At 42.5% G+C, this 16,130-nt stretch overlaps 1 protein-coding gene across 2 annotated transcripts in view; it reads right to left on the bottom strand.

Moving 5' to 3' along the window:
- Window positions 1-15,879, bottom strand: part of LRP8 (LDL receptor related protein 8) — a 52,214-nt gene extending 36,335 nt beyond the window's left edge. For both annotated transcript variants that reach the window (XM_053469474.1, XM_053469475.1), the window contains exons 1-2: window positions 15,771-15,879; window positions 14,503-14,631 (exon numbers count right to left, since the gene is read on the bottom strand). In XM_053469474.1, coding sequence (XP_053325449.1) covers window positions 14,503-14,631; window positions 15,771-15,846 — 205 coding nt within the window. In that variant the 5' untranslated portion in view covers window positions 15,847-15,879. The remainder of the gene's footprint in view (window positions 1-14,502; window positions 14,632-15,770) is intronic.
- Between the last annotated feature and the right edge of the window lie 251 nt (window positions 15,880-16,130).

Here is a 16,130-nt window from a genome sequence, read left to right as displayed (position 1 = left end):
AAGAAAGAGAAGAGGACACCGCAATGATGGAAAAGCCCTCTTTATTCTAGACGTCCTGGCGGCCGGAACAGAATTGCCGTAAGACTCTCGGAAAAGCGAGGAGAATTGCCAGCACCGGTAATCACACGGATTACTTTGTTATCATCGGACATTCGAGAAGTTAACATTTCGGCGGATAACGTTCTTGGTGTGTAAGGCACCTACTAATAGCTAATGATGCCTCTACAGCGAATCTATACTAAATTTCTGCTGCGCGGCTAGATTTGGGTCACCGAACGTGAATTCTAAAGAGATTATTGGAAGTGGCTGGAAAGCATCACAAGAAATTAAAGTGGATCGGTCTTTTTCTAAAACCTTGCTGCAGCTCAATACACCAGATAAACCTATTAAATAGTACTTAAAGACAAAAATAAGCAGGATAACCTCATTGTGGGCATTCTGTGATGGCAGCCATATTGGATCTGATTATTTCTCCCCTTGTGTTACTGTCTCTTAGGGGGCAACTGGTTACGACAGCCTTGTAAGTATAAGTGAAGGAAAACAGTGGCAGAAAGGGCATATCCCTGCACCCATGAGATAAATATATAACGGTTCCACCATGTACCAAGAGTTACAGGGCTCCTTGATAAATTAATTTAATGGGAACCCTGTTGGTGACTGTTCCCCTTTAACAATACAATACAGAAGACCTATGAAGACTGGGACTTTCCTGATTCATTAGACTTCAACTCCCATGATCCCTCGGCAGATGAAAGGGGGTACGAGAGGGGCCTGTATTGTGGTCATGGGTTTCTCTATGCCCTCCTCTGTTCTCACACCTCACCTCCCCCTGCTCTCTTATACACCAATTCTCTATTAATAATGAGCTGATTTTGTCCTGGGATCTACTGCAGATAAAGCCGGACCTTTGTTCTCTGAAGACGGATGTCCTATTTCCGCCTCGGTCTCTGGTTCTGACAAACCTTAAGACAAGCCCCTCTCATGACACTCTTGTAAGAGTCTAGACAGGACATTAAGAGCTGTTTGTTTTACCGTCAATAGGAACCCTTGGTGATCGGGGCCAAAAAGGCAGGAATTTGACTACAAAAAAAATAAATAAAAAAGGAGCTCTTTTGTTAGCGAAAAAAGTTAAATCTCAAAGTAAAAAGCAGAAAATGTCTAACCCAAGATGGATGGGAAATGTCAAAACCTATTCGGGCAGAATAAGAGGATTGTGGGGACTAAGAACACTTAGGTTGGTGGGAGTAGTGGAGAACTGATTTGACACAGGTCAGGGGTTGATCCGGGTAACAATGACATTCATACACTTCACGTATTGTGCTATGCAAGTTCCTGCGATCCAAGGGAGTCTCATAAAAGCCAGCTGTAATTTCACCTAGGGGTGAAAGTTTAACATTTCAAAAGTCAGATATTTCTAACATTTTTAATATTTGCGTTCAGTAATATAATTACCAATAATGGTCGTTTCTGAAAATAAGGGGGGGGGGGGACTTAGTAGAAATCCTATAAAATTCATTTATAAAGGAAAATATATAAACTCAGCTCCGCTATGCCGTTAACTTCCGACACAATTAATGACCTACCTTTAAAGAAAAAAAATGTATCCCGTTTCCAAAACCCCCACGTCTTCATCACTTTCACACTTTTTTTATGCAATGAACGGATCATTAAAAGGTCACTGAATATTTATCAAGGTAAATGTGAAAAAAAAAAAAAAAGTTTGGTTATTATATGTCCTTCTTCAATGTGCAGCTTGACTATCCAACCTTGCTAGGAATGTTTTCCCATTATATATTAAATTATATTCCCATGATAAGCGTCCGTATTAAGAAGTCTACTAACTCAAAATGTTCCTTTCATTTTTCTACATAAAATGTAAACAGCGTTATTTAATTTAAATGAAATAATTCCTCCTGTAAACACATTTCTTGTGTGTGAGCGATCAAGCTAGTCGAGCGGCACAAGGCCAACTTGGGCCGTTGAGCCATGTGCAAGCCAAGCCAGACTTTCCTGCAACATAGGGACTTATCTACTAAAAGGAGAGTTGTGGTTTTAAAGGGACACTCCAGCTATCATATGCACTTTATGTATACGAGAGGCATTTAAACTTTCTTGTCCTGCACAGGCAATTAAAGGTGCAGTTCCACTTGGACACATCACTAAGCAAGCTCTCTTATGTTCAACAAATAAACCTAGGCAGATCTTTTAAGCTTCTGTCCTTTTTGTCACAGATCAAGAGTTCCCTGGAAAACACAGTAAAATTTCAGGTTTGCATTTAATGTTTGCGGGACGGTTATTTACTTTTACATGGAAACTGAAGCAAACACAAATGACTTCCTTTACTTTTCCATTTTCTGCGAAAAAATACTTCTCCCCCCCCGACGTCACAGGTTCAAAGAATAAGCCCCGACGGGAAAAACCGCACGTTCCCCACGCGCGCCAAGCACTAAACCAACAAAATGGCATTTTTGAATAAGGATTAATATTCGAACGAGGAATCGTTTCCCGCGAGGAACAGAACGGAGAAAGAGGTTTACAGTTTTCTGCAGAAGCCCCCGCTGGAATTGAATGGCGCTCCAGGACATCGTTGTATTTAAACCATAAATACAGGAATAGAAAATGGCGATGGAAAAACATAATGTTCTGCTAAGCGTAATAAAAGACCGAAGAAGATGGTCAAACTGTAACAGACAGGGTGGAATAATAACACAGAAAAAGGGAAAAATAATAAGAAAAAATGCAGCAAAAAATAATAATAAAAAAAAAATTACTGTGGGCTTTTGTGTACGCATAGAGACCTAGAATTTGATGGCAGATAAGAACCGGCCCGTCCGGCCTGTCCATTTTTCCTTAGTCGGCGCTTGATCTCATCTTAGATAAAAGGATAGTTTTAGGTCTATCCGATGCGCGTTTAAATTCCCTCTCTGTATCAGCCTCCCATCAGAAGTGGTAGAGGCTGTTCCATTTATCCACCACGCTCCCTATAATACAGATATAGACACTGAAATAAAATTAAGGATTTTTTTAAATAAATTTTTCATTTTTATTATTATTTTTTTAACATACTGTATAGAGAACGAAAAGACTGAAATCAGTAGAAAGGAAATAATTTAAAACTAATACTTTTTTTAGCAGTTTTTCAAAGATGGTTGAAATTAGGAGAACAAAAAAAAAAATGTTAAATAAAAAATGCTTGCATATATACATTCTGTATTCAGAAGCGCAGAACACTCATAAGCATATAATTTAGTTCATATTACGTTAAAAGCATCCAGAAATAATTAGGAAAAATTGCCTAGAAACCCCATTTCTGAGCACTCGGTATTAATCCGGCTGATACACGGTATAGGATTCATTTCTTCTTCTGGTTTTGCATGAGATAGGTGTGTGTTCCGGAAACTAATCTCCAGATAATAGAGGTTATAGATTTAGCGGGATTTATCAGCGCTCCTTTCAGGTACCGTAAGATAAGAGTAATAATTAGGTTTTTATCAGGGCATTATAAAAGCGCCGGGATTTCTAGATAAACCAGGCAGCATGGCTGATTTCACAGGAATGATTAAAACGGCATTAAGCCAGAACTTAGAGCGATGATTAAAGCGTTAGCACGCCAGGTTCTATAAAGCAAATATTTAGGATTGCTAGATCGACCACTAAAAAAAATAAAATAAAAAAATAATAATTCATATAATAACACAGTTTGAAGAATTCTATGCTGACCGGGCAATGTCTTTCGTTAGATATATAGGGGGAATTTTGCCTCCTTGCTGGTAACATGCATATCTCCCAGAGCCGGGTCAGTGAACTCTCCCATTAACTTTGAATATCTGACCACGGAGCAGGGCGGCAGCTGCAGCCACATTGCTGCAGCTTCTAGGTCAGGAAAGTGAAGACCACACTTGGGGGTGTCAGTAATATTAAACTGCCCCCTTTAAACAAGCTCAATGGAAAAGCGATGGCAATATTCTGAAATACGTAAACCAATTTTAAATATTTAAACAGCGCCTCAAGCTAAAAGGGAATAAAATACAGCCTGTCTCACGGGTAAGGAACAAACAAGCCGTTCAGCAAAAACACTTGCCAAACCTGTCAGCCGCGGTCGGTTTCCAAGACTGATAAAAATCTCTCTAGGGGAAGAAAGGCTGTCCTTTTAACCCTCTAGCCGGAGCTTATTACCCCTGACTGCCTGGGAGTTGTGTATGTGTATAAATAACTGAAAATCACATCTTCCTATGCTCGATGGATATGAGATATATATATATATATATATATATGCAATTCAGCATTTGCACCAAATAAGAATGTAGCGCATGCCCAGGGAATTCCAATCAAAAAACATCTAGGGCATAAATATTGGGGATTCCGTCACTCTATAGGGCCGTATATTGCGTCACCCGCCACTTCGAAGTACCCCAGGTTTGGAGAGTCCTATCTAATTTCTCATGGTTATTTCGGCTACCAAGTAGCTGAACCAGTAGGACTGCATCGCCTGTTAACCCAAAAAGAGACTCTCAAGCAATTTAAAGCCCTCTCTGGACACCATTAACGCAGATCCTGTGTGGCGGGAGGAGCGGCTCGACACTAAGGTTAGGTCAGAACCTGTAAATATGCAGCTTACCATTCAAAAAATACTATAATGCGTAGATAGTAACGGCGGGACAAGCAATATATCACCATATAGTGTGACGGAATCCCCAAATTTTATGCCTCAGATAGGCGCCTTTTTTTGTGGGGGGGGGGTTTATAAATAAGAAATCTCACATATTTATCTATATGTAAAACAGTTCACCTCAATGAAGCTGGATCTTCTTTATGTCAACGAGACAAAGTCCTAAGTTTGGAGCCAGACAGAGATCTGAAAGCCAGTGTGATATGTTTAGGAGCCAAAAGGAGGTACAATACTACGGATAAAGCAGGTGCCAGATCCAAAATCAAGGAGCCGAGTTAATTCACATGTATATTGGATAACAGGGGCTTACAATGACAAGTGCTATTTGGCTAGCAAAACCGTGCTGCTCTGTTACCGGTCCGAATCCTACAACGACTTATTACCAAACCCTGGCCAAATGCCACTTTACCATATGAATGAAATACACTGCCCGGGGCACAGAAAGTCTACATCCCCGTGCATTTATACTTAATTCACTATACTGTTCTAGCAGCCAGGCCGTCACGCGTCGCGGTGCGAGGGACATACAGGAACGTCCCGCAGTAACAAGTGTTATCGGTCAACACTATTGATTAGACATCAGATTTAATAAATGCACAACAGTGAAGCTGACACCTGCTCACTGAAACCCAGGACCTGCCTGGACCGTTTCAGCCGGAGAAAGAACCCAGCGATTGATTACATTCCTAAACGCGCAGGTAACGCTCCCAGCGCTCGGAAATTTAAAGGGCCAGACAGCCTCATCAAGAAGGAACGCATATTAGTACTTTAATATACATAGCGCCGCATCTCTCCCCCACGTCCTTGGTCCAATGTTTATCAACGGGAGTGCTTTCGGCGTAGCCAATCACATGGCTGAACACATCTCTTGCATAAAAAATAGCATGGCCAATGGGGAAAATGGAAAACGCATATGGGGGCATTCGGCTGAATCACCCCCATGTGTTATCAAATCATATGCATTAAGGCTCATACGATGGCTGGCGTTTCCCTTAAGGGTTTACAATGTAAACGCAGACAATAGGAAATGTATAGCCATTCGTGAAATGTTTTTTCTTTTGCACTAATTTGCATACGGCGTCACGTGGTGATGTCAAATCACGACAAGTAGAAACCGATCCATGACCCGTTATGTCTTCCAATTCGGTCAGCAAAAATCAAATACGTTCCACCCCGGCTGTAAGCAGTGATTAGATGTCAACGTCCCTTTAAAGACGGCAGCTCCTCATTTAGAAATATTCAGCCTGTTAGACCGGGGAAACATTTCATACCATCTGGCCTATGAATGTCAGCATAACCAGGAAAAGAAAGAGACTCTGCGGGGTGATCCCCTAGGCATTTGACCTGATTTTAGTTGTCAGTGATTTGCGGATAGCTGCTTGTAAGTGTTTCCAATTAGCCCTGATGCTCACGAGAGAAAAAGTCACAGAGATAGGTTAATGCCCCCAGAAAAAAAAAAGGAAACTTTTAATGCATAGAAAACAGGACTTTGATGTAAGATCACGATACAAAAAAAAAAAAAAATTATATTATATATATATATATATATATAAAAATTATATTTTTAGAAATAGTGAATGGTCTCACAAATCTGGAAAAATGCCCAACAAGACCCCCCCTCTGCTTTTCAGAAAAATAGTTTGTAACCCTTTAAACAACGGGTAAAATATTCTCATTTTAGATCAATATGATCTAGACACTCAAATCTATTTCAGCGGCCCTTTTTATGTTAATCCATTTTGTGATCTCATTTCAGTTTGTTAATATTCTTTAGTTCTGTACCAGAATGTTGTTCTTGTATTGATTTGTTTAATAGGAATTCTCGTAAGACCACAAGTCTTCGCTTCGGTTTGTTGGGCTATTTTTTACCCACTGCTGTAAATTAATTCATTGCTTTTTAAACTGACTAGCTCATTAAGTGTTACAAAAAAAGGATTTTCATGTGGCATATGGCCAATTTTGGCTTCTATCCTGGCTCCGAGGAGAATAGTGTTTTGATACCTTCCTCTCGTCTATGTACGGTGATCTATTATTTACTTTGTTCTTCTGTAACCACAAAAAAAAAAAAAAAATATCCACTTCAGACAGGTACACGACCGGAAAGCACTAATTTGACTTTCCTACATAACAGATAAGAGCACACAAAACAAAGCAACCGCAACTTTAGAAACGGGTTCTCGTCTGCTTCTAAGGTACTTCTTCACAAAGGCCTGAGATTTGGGAAGATAAAACCCGAGACAATCATTCTGAAAATGTCCAGTTACCAAATACTCTGTAAAACGCTAAAACATTCACCTCTACTGAAAAGCATGATCCATGTGCTGAGATCGCTGTAAAGTGCTACAGAATATGCTGGCATTTTACTAACATACTAATAATACCTCTTCCGTGTAGCTACGATACATGTACGGTAGTATAGAAACCCTTAAGTTTTAATGGGCCCCTAAATCACCGAATGGGTCTCCATTTTCTCCCACAATCAGTCACAGTTTTAAACTTCTTCTCTCCCCTGTTCTCTGCTTCCCCACCCCCACATCATCTCTCCTGGCCTACATGGCCCCCGTGCACAAAGCCCCCGGTTCACTCCACACTCAGCAGTCCGATCGCGTTCCGGAGCTGCTCAAACGTTCACATCCTTTGTCCGCTTCGTTCCCAGCCTGGTATCTCCAGCGTGTCTTATAAGGGGGGACATGCAACCTGCTGCCACGGATCCAGCAAACAAAGATGAAGGATATACACGCGCATGGATACCTTCATCACGCTACATATAGAAGTACACCTTAATGGTGAAACGGGTATGATCTATACACACTACCCTTCAAAGGTTTGGGGTCACTTACAAATGTAATTGCTTTTGATAGAAAAGCAACTAAATGGATCAGAAATACAGTGCTGACCGGGTTAATGTTGTAAATGACTTTTAATGGAGTCTCTTCATAGGCATAGACTCCTTTATCACTCCCATCACTCCTGTGTTCCAATGGCACGTTGTGTTCACTGATCCAACTGGGACTGGTGGGAAATCAGGGCCGGTTCTTTGATACAGAATGCTAGAATATGACATCATACCCCAGCGGCCTGAAGGGCGAAGAAACGCTAATAGAGGGATCTGCGACAAAAAGTACAGACCTCAACTGTCAACACTGCACCGCCACGGGTAACCACAGCACCGATTATCACGGGGTTTAAGAAATACCAACATCACAGTATTAACAAATAAAGACAATCACTTCAGATTAAAGCGGATTTAGCATGAGAAACATTTCTTTTTTTTCCTTTTAGAGGATTCATAAGGATTTTCAGAAAACAAACGGATTATGAATGGACAGGATTTACCTGTATTATTGCGCTTAAAGTCCATTCTGCTGTGGGCAGGTGGCCCGCCGGACATAAATAGTTCAAAGAAAGTGTAGGTAGGAGCGAAGCGAGTTACAGCATTACTAGGAGCTCGACAGGTGTGCCCTAAAGATCCCAGGTTTAACACGGGGGGCGTTAATCAGATCTTTAAGTGCAGATGGGGTCGGTAAACTCATGAGTTAATGTATTAGGGCAACAAAAAGCAAATGTTACCCACCCTCAACCATTACCCGTCCCCTATACATTGACATCCGCACTGAGAATAATGCAACAATTTTCCCAAAAAGTGCTCAATAGCCCCTAAAAAAACATTTCAAGACAAACGTGTAAACTAAGAGCATTATATACATAACATTCTTACAGAAGAAAAGCACTTTTTAAATATACTATCTTAACATTATTTAAAACGTCCACAAATGAATACCCCTGCAAGATCAGGACACCTGTATTAGAAGCTGTGGCAAAGAGGTACAAGCCGTGCTAGAAGGAGGCCAGCCACCCCAATTTGCCTGAGGAGCAACAGCAGAGGCCTCCATAGATTTTACAGATTACAGGGCTAGTTAGGGGAGCAGTGCCCCAAAATCAGAACTGTTGGAAGGTACGCAAATATATGCATATACATATAACATATATGCATATGCATATAACAGTCACATGGCTCATACATTGGGGGAAGGGGAGCACATGAATCGGGGTTAGATTTATGCGATTTAAGGCGATCATACTGAATCTTGGCTCCACGCAGACTTCCAGCAATACACTTGGAGGACAATGCATTTTCAGTAAATACTTTATTGGAATTTCTACAAGGTTTTGTGCTTGTTTTCCCCCTTTATTATTTGTTATTAGCTCAGCGGGAGAGCACACACTGTTCGAAATTGGAAAGTAAAGTCGTCTCTTCAGCCAGTCTCTTGAGACCAAGTGTCAGGAAAGGTAAAAAAACTAAATAAATAAATTTAAAAAAAAAAAAAAGGATTCTCACAAGAAATTAAGGGAGCCAGAAGATGTCCAGAGACCTAAGGCTGACAGAGAGAACGGTAGGAGTTCCAATATACGTTTAAATTAAACCATACAAAATAATCATTTATCTTATTTGTGAATTCAGCTTGCCAACCCAATCCGAAAACAAACCCTGAAGAGGAGACGCTTTAGGTTGTAATGTGCCAAGTTCTATTGATTATCCAAGCCGCGTTCTGCAACAGAGAACATATTCAGCAGAAAGGAAGGCGGGTGGACACAGAAATTAATAGGACACCAAGACAAGACATCAAAGTGATCACTATCTGTGAGGAAGCATCCTGGGCATGCAGGGACATTACAAATAATTTCCATTTATATTACATTATAAATAAAGTGTTTGTAGGATTTAGCGTGCGTTTTATTTTTTCCAACTTCTCACAGGACATGTTCTCCTTGTTTTTAGGAACCGTCTCAACGCCACACAATCATTTTAGAAGAGCCTGCGTGATGACCAGATGAATGAACCTCTTTGAAGACTGGATGTTGAGAAGCACCCATGGACCACTGAATTCACAAAAGAATTCAGGAGGTCCTGTTAAGCAAGTTAAGCAAGGCTTCCTCCTCTCCCAGAGTCTGGTTGATGGAAGTTAAGTACCGTTCCAGATTCCAGATGTATTGTTTTATAGCTGCCTGGTCTACAACGAGTCGTTAACCTTATTGCGGAGAGACAACTTGTTGGGATGCTATCTTGGAACTGCTTGCCTGGTCCAACAAGTCCATGTCGTATAGTAGATCACATACGGGTTATTTAAGTGTTATGGCTAGGGGGAAACAGGACTCTAGCACAGATCCGACAAAGAGATGGATGTTTTCACTAGTTAGAGGCATTCGTAGAATTCTCAGCTCTCAATCATTTTGAACTGTCCCTGCGCAGGAATTATAACATCTATTCTCCCTGAACACATTCAGTAGTAATGATTTGTTGGGGCACCTGCTGAGACATCTCCTGTGCTCCTTATTTTTCACAGTTGGGTATTCCTGGATCTCTGTAGGATAAGCATGGGAACTATTATTACCCCAAAAGTCCAGCAGATACGAGGCGGAACTCTCACAACTAGTTATTTTCCCTTCCAAATAACAATCCTTGCAAACAAAAGATGAACCTTTTCTTCTGATTCCAGGGTGAATGTTTCTGCAGTGTCATTTTGTATTCTTTTTGAATCTATAGCCTGGCGCTGGAAGAATAGTAATTAGCCCAACAAGTTTGAAAGTCAATGCACAAAATTATTAGATCAGACCTGCAGTTTGGAGCTCCTTTAAGTATACGGATCATAGTATTCCATTATTTTGAGGAAGATTTTTCTGCTACTATGGCAACCCAACTTTCCAACCTATCAGTGCCCCGATCAGGTATATGGTAAATTACTGGTTAGAATTAAGCATCCCCTATGAAAATATTAAGGTGGTAGGAATTTAGAACGATTACAGAATTATTTCAATACACATCTTGACCATGCCACATAAAAGGTAAGTGTGCATCACCTCTTCTGAAGACGAGAATTAATTCTTTCAAATAGGAATTACTGGATATTATCAAGGGCAATAGGGCATTATGAATGATAAACCCTGCTGTGGTTCCTCCGTGATAAGTGCTGAGCTGGTCCTAATTCACACCTACAACTAGGGGACTTAAGTGTGCAAATGGCACCGACTTGTTCAAGAGATCACACCAAGGTCTACGACTGACCGAGCCGGCCACCGGTTAATGGCATGGCCATGTGTTAATGGCAGTGACATGTTTCAGGTTTGTCACATTCAGTACCCTAGCGTATTAAAGTCAGCCGCCTTTAAGGATCTGTCACCCGAGACTAAAATATATTAAGGAGAACATCTAGTCCTACGAGGAATGGTCCACTGAGACATCTCAATATAGTTTTGTACCGCAAAGTTCACCAACAGGAGGAGTCCACTTGATGTACAACCAAAGATTTTAAAACACAGCCAATAGCATTAATAAGATGTATTAATATTGCCTGTAATAATAAAATATATAAATCAAACCTTAAATGCTGATTATGCTGTTTCCGAAAGGTCTTTTAGAAATAAAATATCATGCGCGTGTTTCCAGGAGTTTAAATTATTAATGCCGAGTTTTATAGTTAGATCGCGCAGAATGTAGATTATGGGATAATGACAAAGATATACAAGCAGGGCACTCTAATGAAAATTAAAAAAGTGCCCTCTCACATATCAGGGCCTCGGGTGGATATATGAGACAGGACGGTCTCACTTCATCACCCGACAAGCAGCAGCACCGCCGAGATTCCCAAATACTGCGACCAAATGAAATGACATCGAAGCAAAGAGCTTCTAACATGAAAGGGAAAAGCAACGAAATGACTTATTCTGTCAGCTTCAATTCGCCACGATGATGATTGACTTCGGTAGCTCAAAAATATCAAACAGAAAGGTTGGAAAAAAAGTAGAGATTACTCGCCAAACTTGGGGTGCTTTGAAGTGGCGGGCGACGCAATATACAGAGTGACGAAATCCCCAATATTTATGGCTCAGATATTAAAGGGACAGCTTACTGTCCGAGTCTTACTCGAAGAAGCCAACCAGCGGCAGGAAAGTTGTTAAAACAACAAACTTGAGCCGGAGCTGGCGGAGCTTTTGCCTCCAATGAGCTGAAAGACAAAGTTTTTAGTGGAAAAGCATTAAGAAAAACTCATTTAAGTGCGTATGATGACTGCTGTCCCCTTTAGGTTGTTTACCATGCTAGACAGAGCCATTAAAGGAACCGCATCTTTAATTCAGTGCACAATAATATAGCTATGTGAACATTTCAAGGGTATACCTACAGAATATAAGTGCCTCTCTATAGATCGTATATGGGGAAGATTCCCACTGTCTCTGCTCCAGATAAAACATAGGAATATGTACTTATCCAGTCAGTGACAAGCACCTACAGTGTAATATTATTCTTATTTAACCTGATTAAATCGCTGCCGAGACACTGAACCGTGGTTACCGCAGGAATCCAGCCGCTACCACCCAGCAGGCCACGTAACCCCCATACCCTACCATCACATTTACCAGCAACGTCATGTCTCCCCCCCACGGCACCAGTCTCACCATGCGTGGATTCCCTGGGAATTACTAATCATTTTCACCTAACCAGCTGTCAATCACTTCGGGAACCCTACAGTCGGATGAGCAGCCCAACTTTTAACACCACGTGCCGTCTCTTCCCTATTTTCACTTTACAAGACATCTGAGCTTCCAAAGCTTAAATAATCATATTATATGATCTGCACTTTCCTTTCATGCTGGTTCTGGCTGCTACAGTCTAGCAGATGCTGCTTCTTCTATCATCATGGAGAGCTGGGGTTTATCTCCAGTAGGGCAGATAGAGAGCTCCTTACAGAGAGGACCATAGAGAGGAATCAGAGCTGCATGAGGTCTTCTGGGGCTCTCTATGATGCAGGACGTGGAAGCACACAACGTGCTTTACCTGCTACACTGCTGCAAACTGCAAAGAATCATCCTTTCGGGGGGGGGGGCATTGTTTTATAATTTTACACCTAAATCAGTTAAGAGTCTGTAATGAGTGTGTTGCTGTGTGAAACAGGTGAAGTTTTCTCATTCTGAAGGCGTTTGGGGTCCCCAAACTACTTTTGCCTCAAGGAATGACTTTTCCTCACCATTTTTGCTATTTTAGGGGTTCTTACCCAACATTCAACAAACTACTACAGGCGGGTCAATTAAATTCTACCCACCCTTACGCGAGGGGATACATCAAAACACAGTTTTATATGCATAGACTATATAAAATAGAAAAAAACACATTTACAGCCAATGGGCTCGTTTTCCTTTTGGATAGCGTTAGTCGGTTATCAGTAAGAGCCAACATCTGGCTAGCAGAGCTGGGGAGGACTAATTGCTCTGTTCAGACTTTTTTTCCTCTTACTTTTCATCCCTAATGTCTCATCAAGAACCGACTGCTCAACTTGAAATTTTTTTGTCCTCGCATATGCCTCCCATGAATGTTGATTGTGTAAAGGGAACTATAGTACTATAACGAGCCGCCGCTTACACAAATACACCCACATTCAATGACTAAGAAAGTTCTAATAAAACAGCATCAATTTCCTCTTAACTGAAAGTCACGTCTTTTGTACACAGCAATGATTTGGCAACGTTTAATGACTTTCATGTCACCGGGGGGAGTGGCAAGTAACAATGCTTGGACAGCATGACAAAGCAGGAGAGAGACTGATCCTACAATGTAGCCGCTGCTCGTAAGGATCATGGACACAGATTAATAGCCAGTATTAGCATCGCTATAAACAAAATCACAGGGGATCATGCGCCACAGGAAACACCAACCTCCAAAATAATCAATCAGCGCCGGAAACAGAGAGGGACCGACATATCAGAATGTTACGTGTTTGTGCCCTAGAATGTTTAGCCGTGTGGTTTACACAAACTATATTATATAGTAAGGAATGTTCATCAGCAGACAGGCTAGTATAGCCATGTGATTAGAGCGACGCAGGGGTTAATGCTGACCCTTCCCACTCGCACACAGACCGAGGGGTGTGCACACCATCTTAGTCTTCTGAGTGGCCACCTCGGACACACGTGACTACCTCTGATGCTCTGCCGCAGCCAGGAGGCTAAGTAACGAGGTCTTCATAAGATCAGCTGGATCCAGTGTATACGATCAACATATAGAGACAGGAAGAAAGAGAGAGGCGGAGCCACAGACAGAGCGAGATAAAAGACCAATAACAAGCCTCTTCCTATAGCTGTCACAATGTATAGAGAGACCTATCAAATAGATGGAGTGATAAAGGGCCTCAACATATAAGCCACTATGCTATGAACGTTTACTCCTCTCCACAATAATTGACAAAATGCGCAAAATAATTATTACTATTATTTAGATTTGTACCGCCATTATATTCTTTAAGCCACAAAACAGCTCTGAAATGGTTATACATAAAGACACTGTACATATATAAATAAATAAAAAAAACACATCCTCATACAAGTGTCACCCTGTGACTGCCACCCAATATTAAATACATTATATATGTTATATACATTATATGTGCTCGGCAGCCAGCGCCGCTGTAGAGGTTTCAATGCCCATTACATATCGGCTGATGATCAGACGTGGCAGTTAGGTGAAGCGGAGGCCCTGTGGCGTGCACACGGATTCTGCACACCCAACTGCGGCAATTACATATCAGACTACATTACACAATAGCGACAAATGTCAAAGGTGTAGAAAGCCACGCTGTGCCAGAGAGCCCCGTGTCAAAGTTATTGCTGGGACCAATGAGTCACGGGAATGGAACCGCATGGTGTGGGACGGTAAAGAGTCCCACAAGTCTCTAAAGAAGCTGAGATACCTTCACCAGGGTTGTCCTGGCTCAGATACATAAATACAAGCGGCGTAAGTGTGGAAAAGATTCCATATTGGAACTTCTAATTAAAAGAGCACTCACGGCAGCCTTCCTCATCGCTGTTATCAGAGCAATCATCATCTTCGTCACATCTCCACAGGGATGGGATACATCTGAGGTTCTTGCACTGAAACTGGTTCTCCTCGCAGTCTGTGGGGGACAGTGTCGGGCCTGTGAGGAGAGCTGCGCAGTTAATAAAGGCTGGTGGGATAGCGTAGATATTATTGCAATCAATGAGCAGCAGAATGCAACTCTCATGACGGTTCACCAAGCATAGTTAAAGATGCATTCTATTGCAGGTGGAGAGTCAGTACTCATCACGCTATGATAAAGACGGACGAACGGACAGGTGGGTGGGTGAGAAGGTGATAGCAGGAGCATGGTGCTGGGGGACCCGCTATGATGACGGAGTACTGGAATGATGTTGGAGCCCAAAATGATGAGATATAGAAACGAGGGTGATGGACCATGTGGTCATGATAACACCCAAAACAGAGCTTGCCACTAACATATGGCACAGAAACATGGGAACCAGAGCCTTGGACAATTATGGACGCTAGTAAACAGAGTCTGGTGCTACAATAGAGCGAAGGATGTGCTGGCGTCTAGAACCATCATGATGTACACAGAAAAGGGAACCACAGACCAGGACTGTGATGGAGCCTAGATAACGGGGTGCTGGAGGTCAGGGCCACAATGAGCCTTAAGAATGGGCACTGAAGGGAATGAAGTGCTGGAGCCTTAACCCGACAGAGCACAGAAAACGAGCGCTGAAGCATGGAGGATGATGATGATGGTGGTGGTGCATGGGGGTTAATAAGGAACCCAGCAAAGTGGGGATGACTGAGCCTACAGAAGTAAGAGGAAGTCCAGGAACACAACAGAGCCTTGACAGGGGTGCTGAGACTTGGGACGGTCATTATGATGCAGCCCACAGAACGGGTGCTACTGCCGCCTGGGGAGATGATGGCCGATAGGGAAGTAGGTGCTGAAGGTGGGGATGAAGTCTGTGAAGGTGATAAAGAAGAATCGAACCCGCGGTGCAAGTGACCGGAAACACCACGAAGAAGCCCAGAGAAGGAGAGGTTAGTGAGAGATCATAGAGATTGTGTCAGCAGGTGCACTGTGCTGGAGCCCGGACCAGAACAGAACCTGCACAAAGTGGTTCCGGTAGGGATATAATGGGTGCGAGGCTGGAGGACTCGGATGATGGAGGTGGTACTCCGGCCCTGAAGGTGATGGATGTAGGAGGTGATGATGGAGGTTCCGGGGCCCTATCACCCGTGTCTGGCGCCTTCCCACGTACTCACCTCTGCCCGCTCGGGCCCCCAATGCCAGCAGGAGGAGCAGAGTAGGGACAGCCCTGCTGCCGCAGCCGCTCCTCATGTTGCCTCCGCCAGATCCCGGGGCGCATGGAGCCGGTAGCCCGAATCCTGACTGACAGCACTCCGCCCACTGGGCGTGACTGGGAAATGGGCGGTTCCTACAGGAGGATTCGTTGGCATTTACACGTACGGATTGACAGCGGATTAGAGCGCCCTTATTGGGAGGAGTCCCGTTTGATGGGCGGCGTCTCCTGTCAAACGCCGTTGGGAACACGCTGTTTTGGGAGGTGCTGGAAGGGGCGGGTCTAAGATCAAACAACTATCGTAATACATTTTTAACCTCTT

The sequence above is a fragment of the Spea bombifrons genome, chromosome 6, assembly GCF_027358695.1.
Source record: "Spea bombifrons isolate aSpeBom1 chromosome 6, aSpeBom1.2.pri, whole genome shotgun sequence".
NCBI lineage: Eukaryota > Metazoa > Chordata > Amphibia > Anura > Pelobatidae > Spea > Spea bombifrons.
This window is presented reverse-complemented; position numbering and strand designations above follow the sequence as displayed.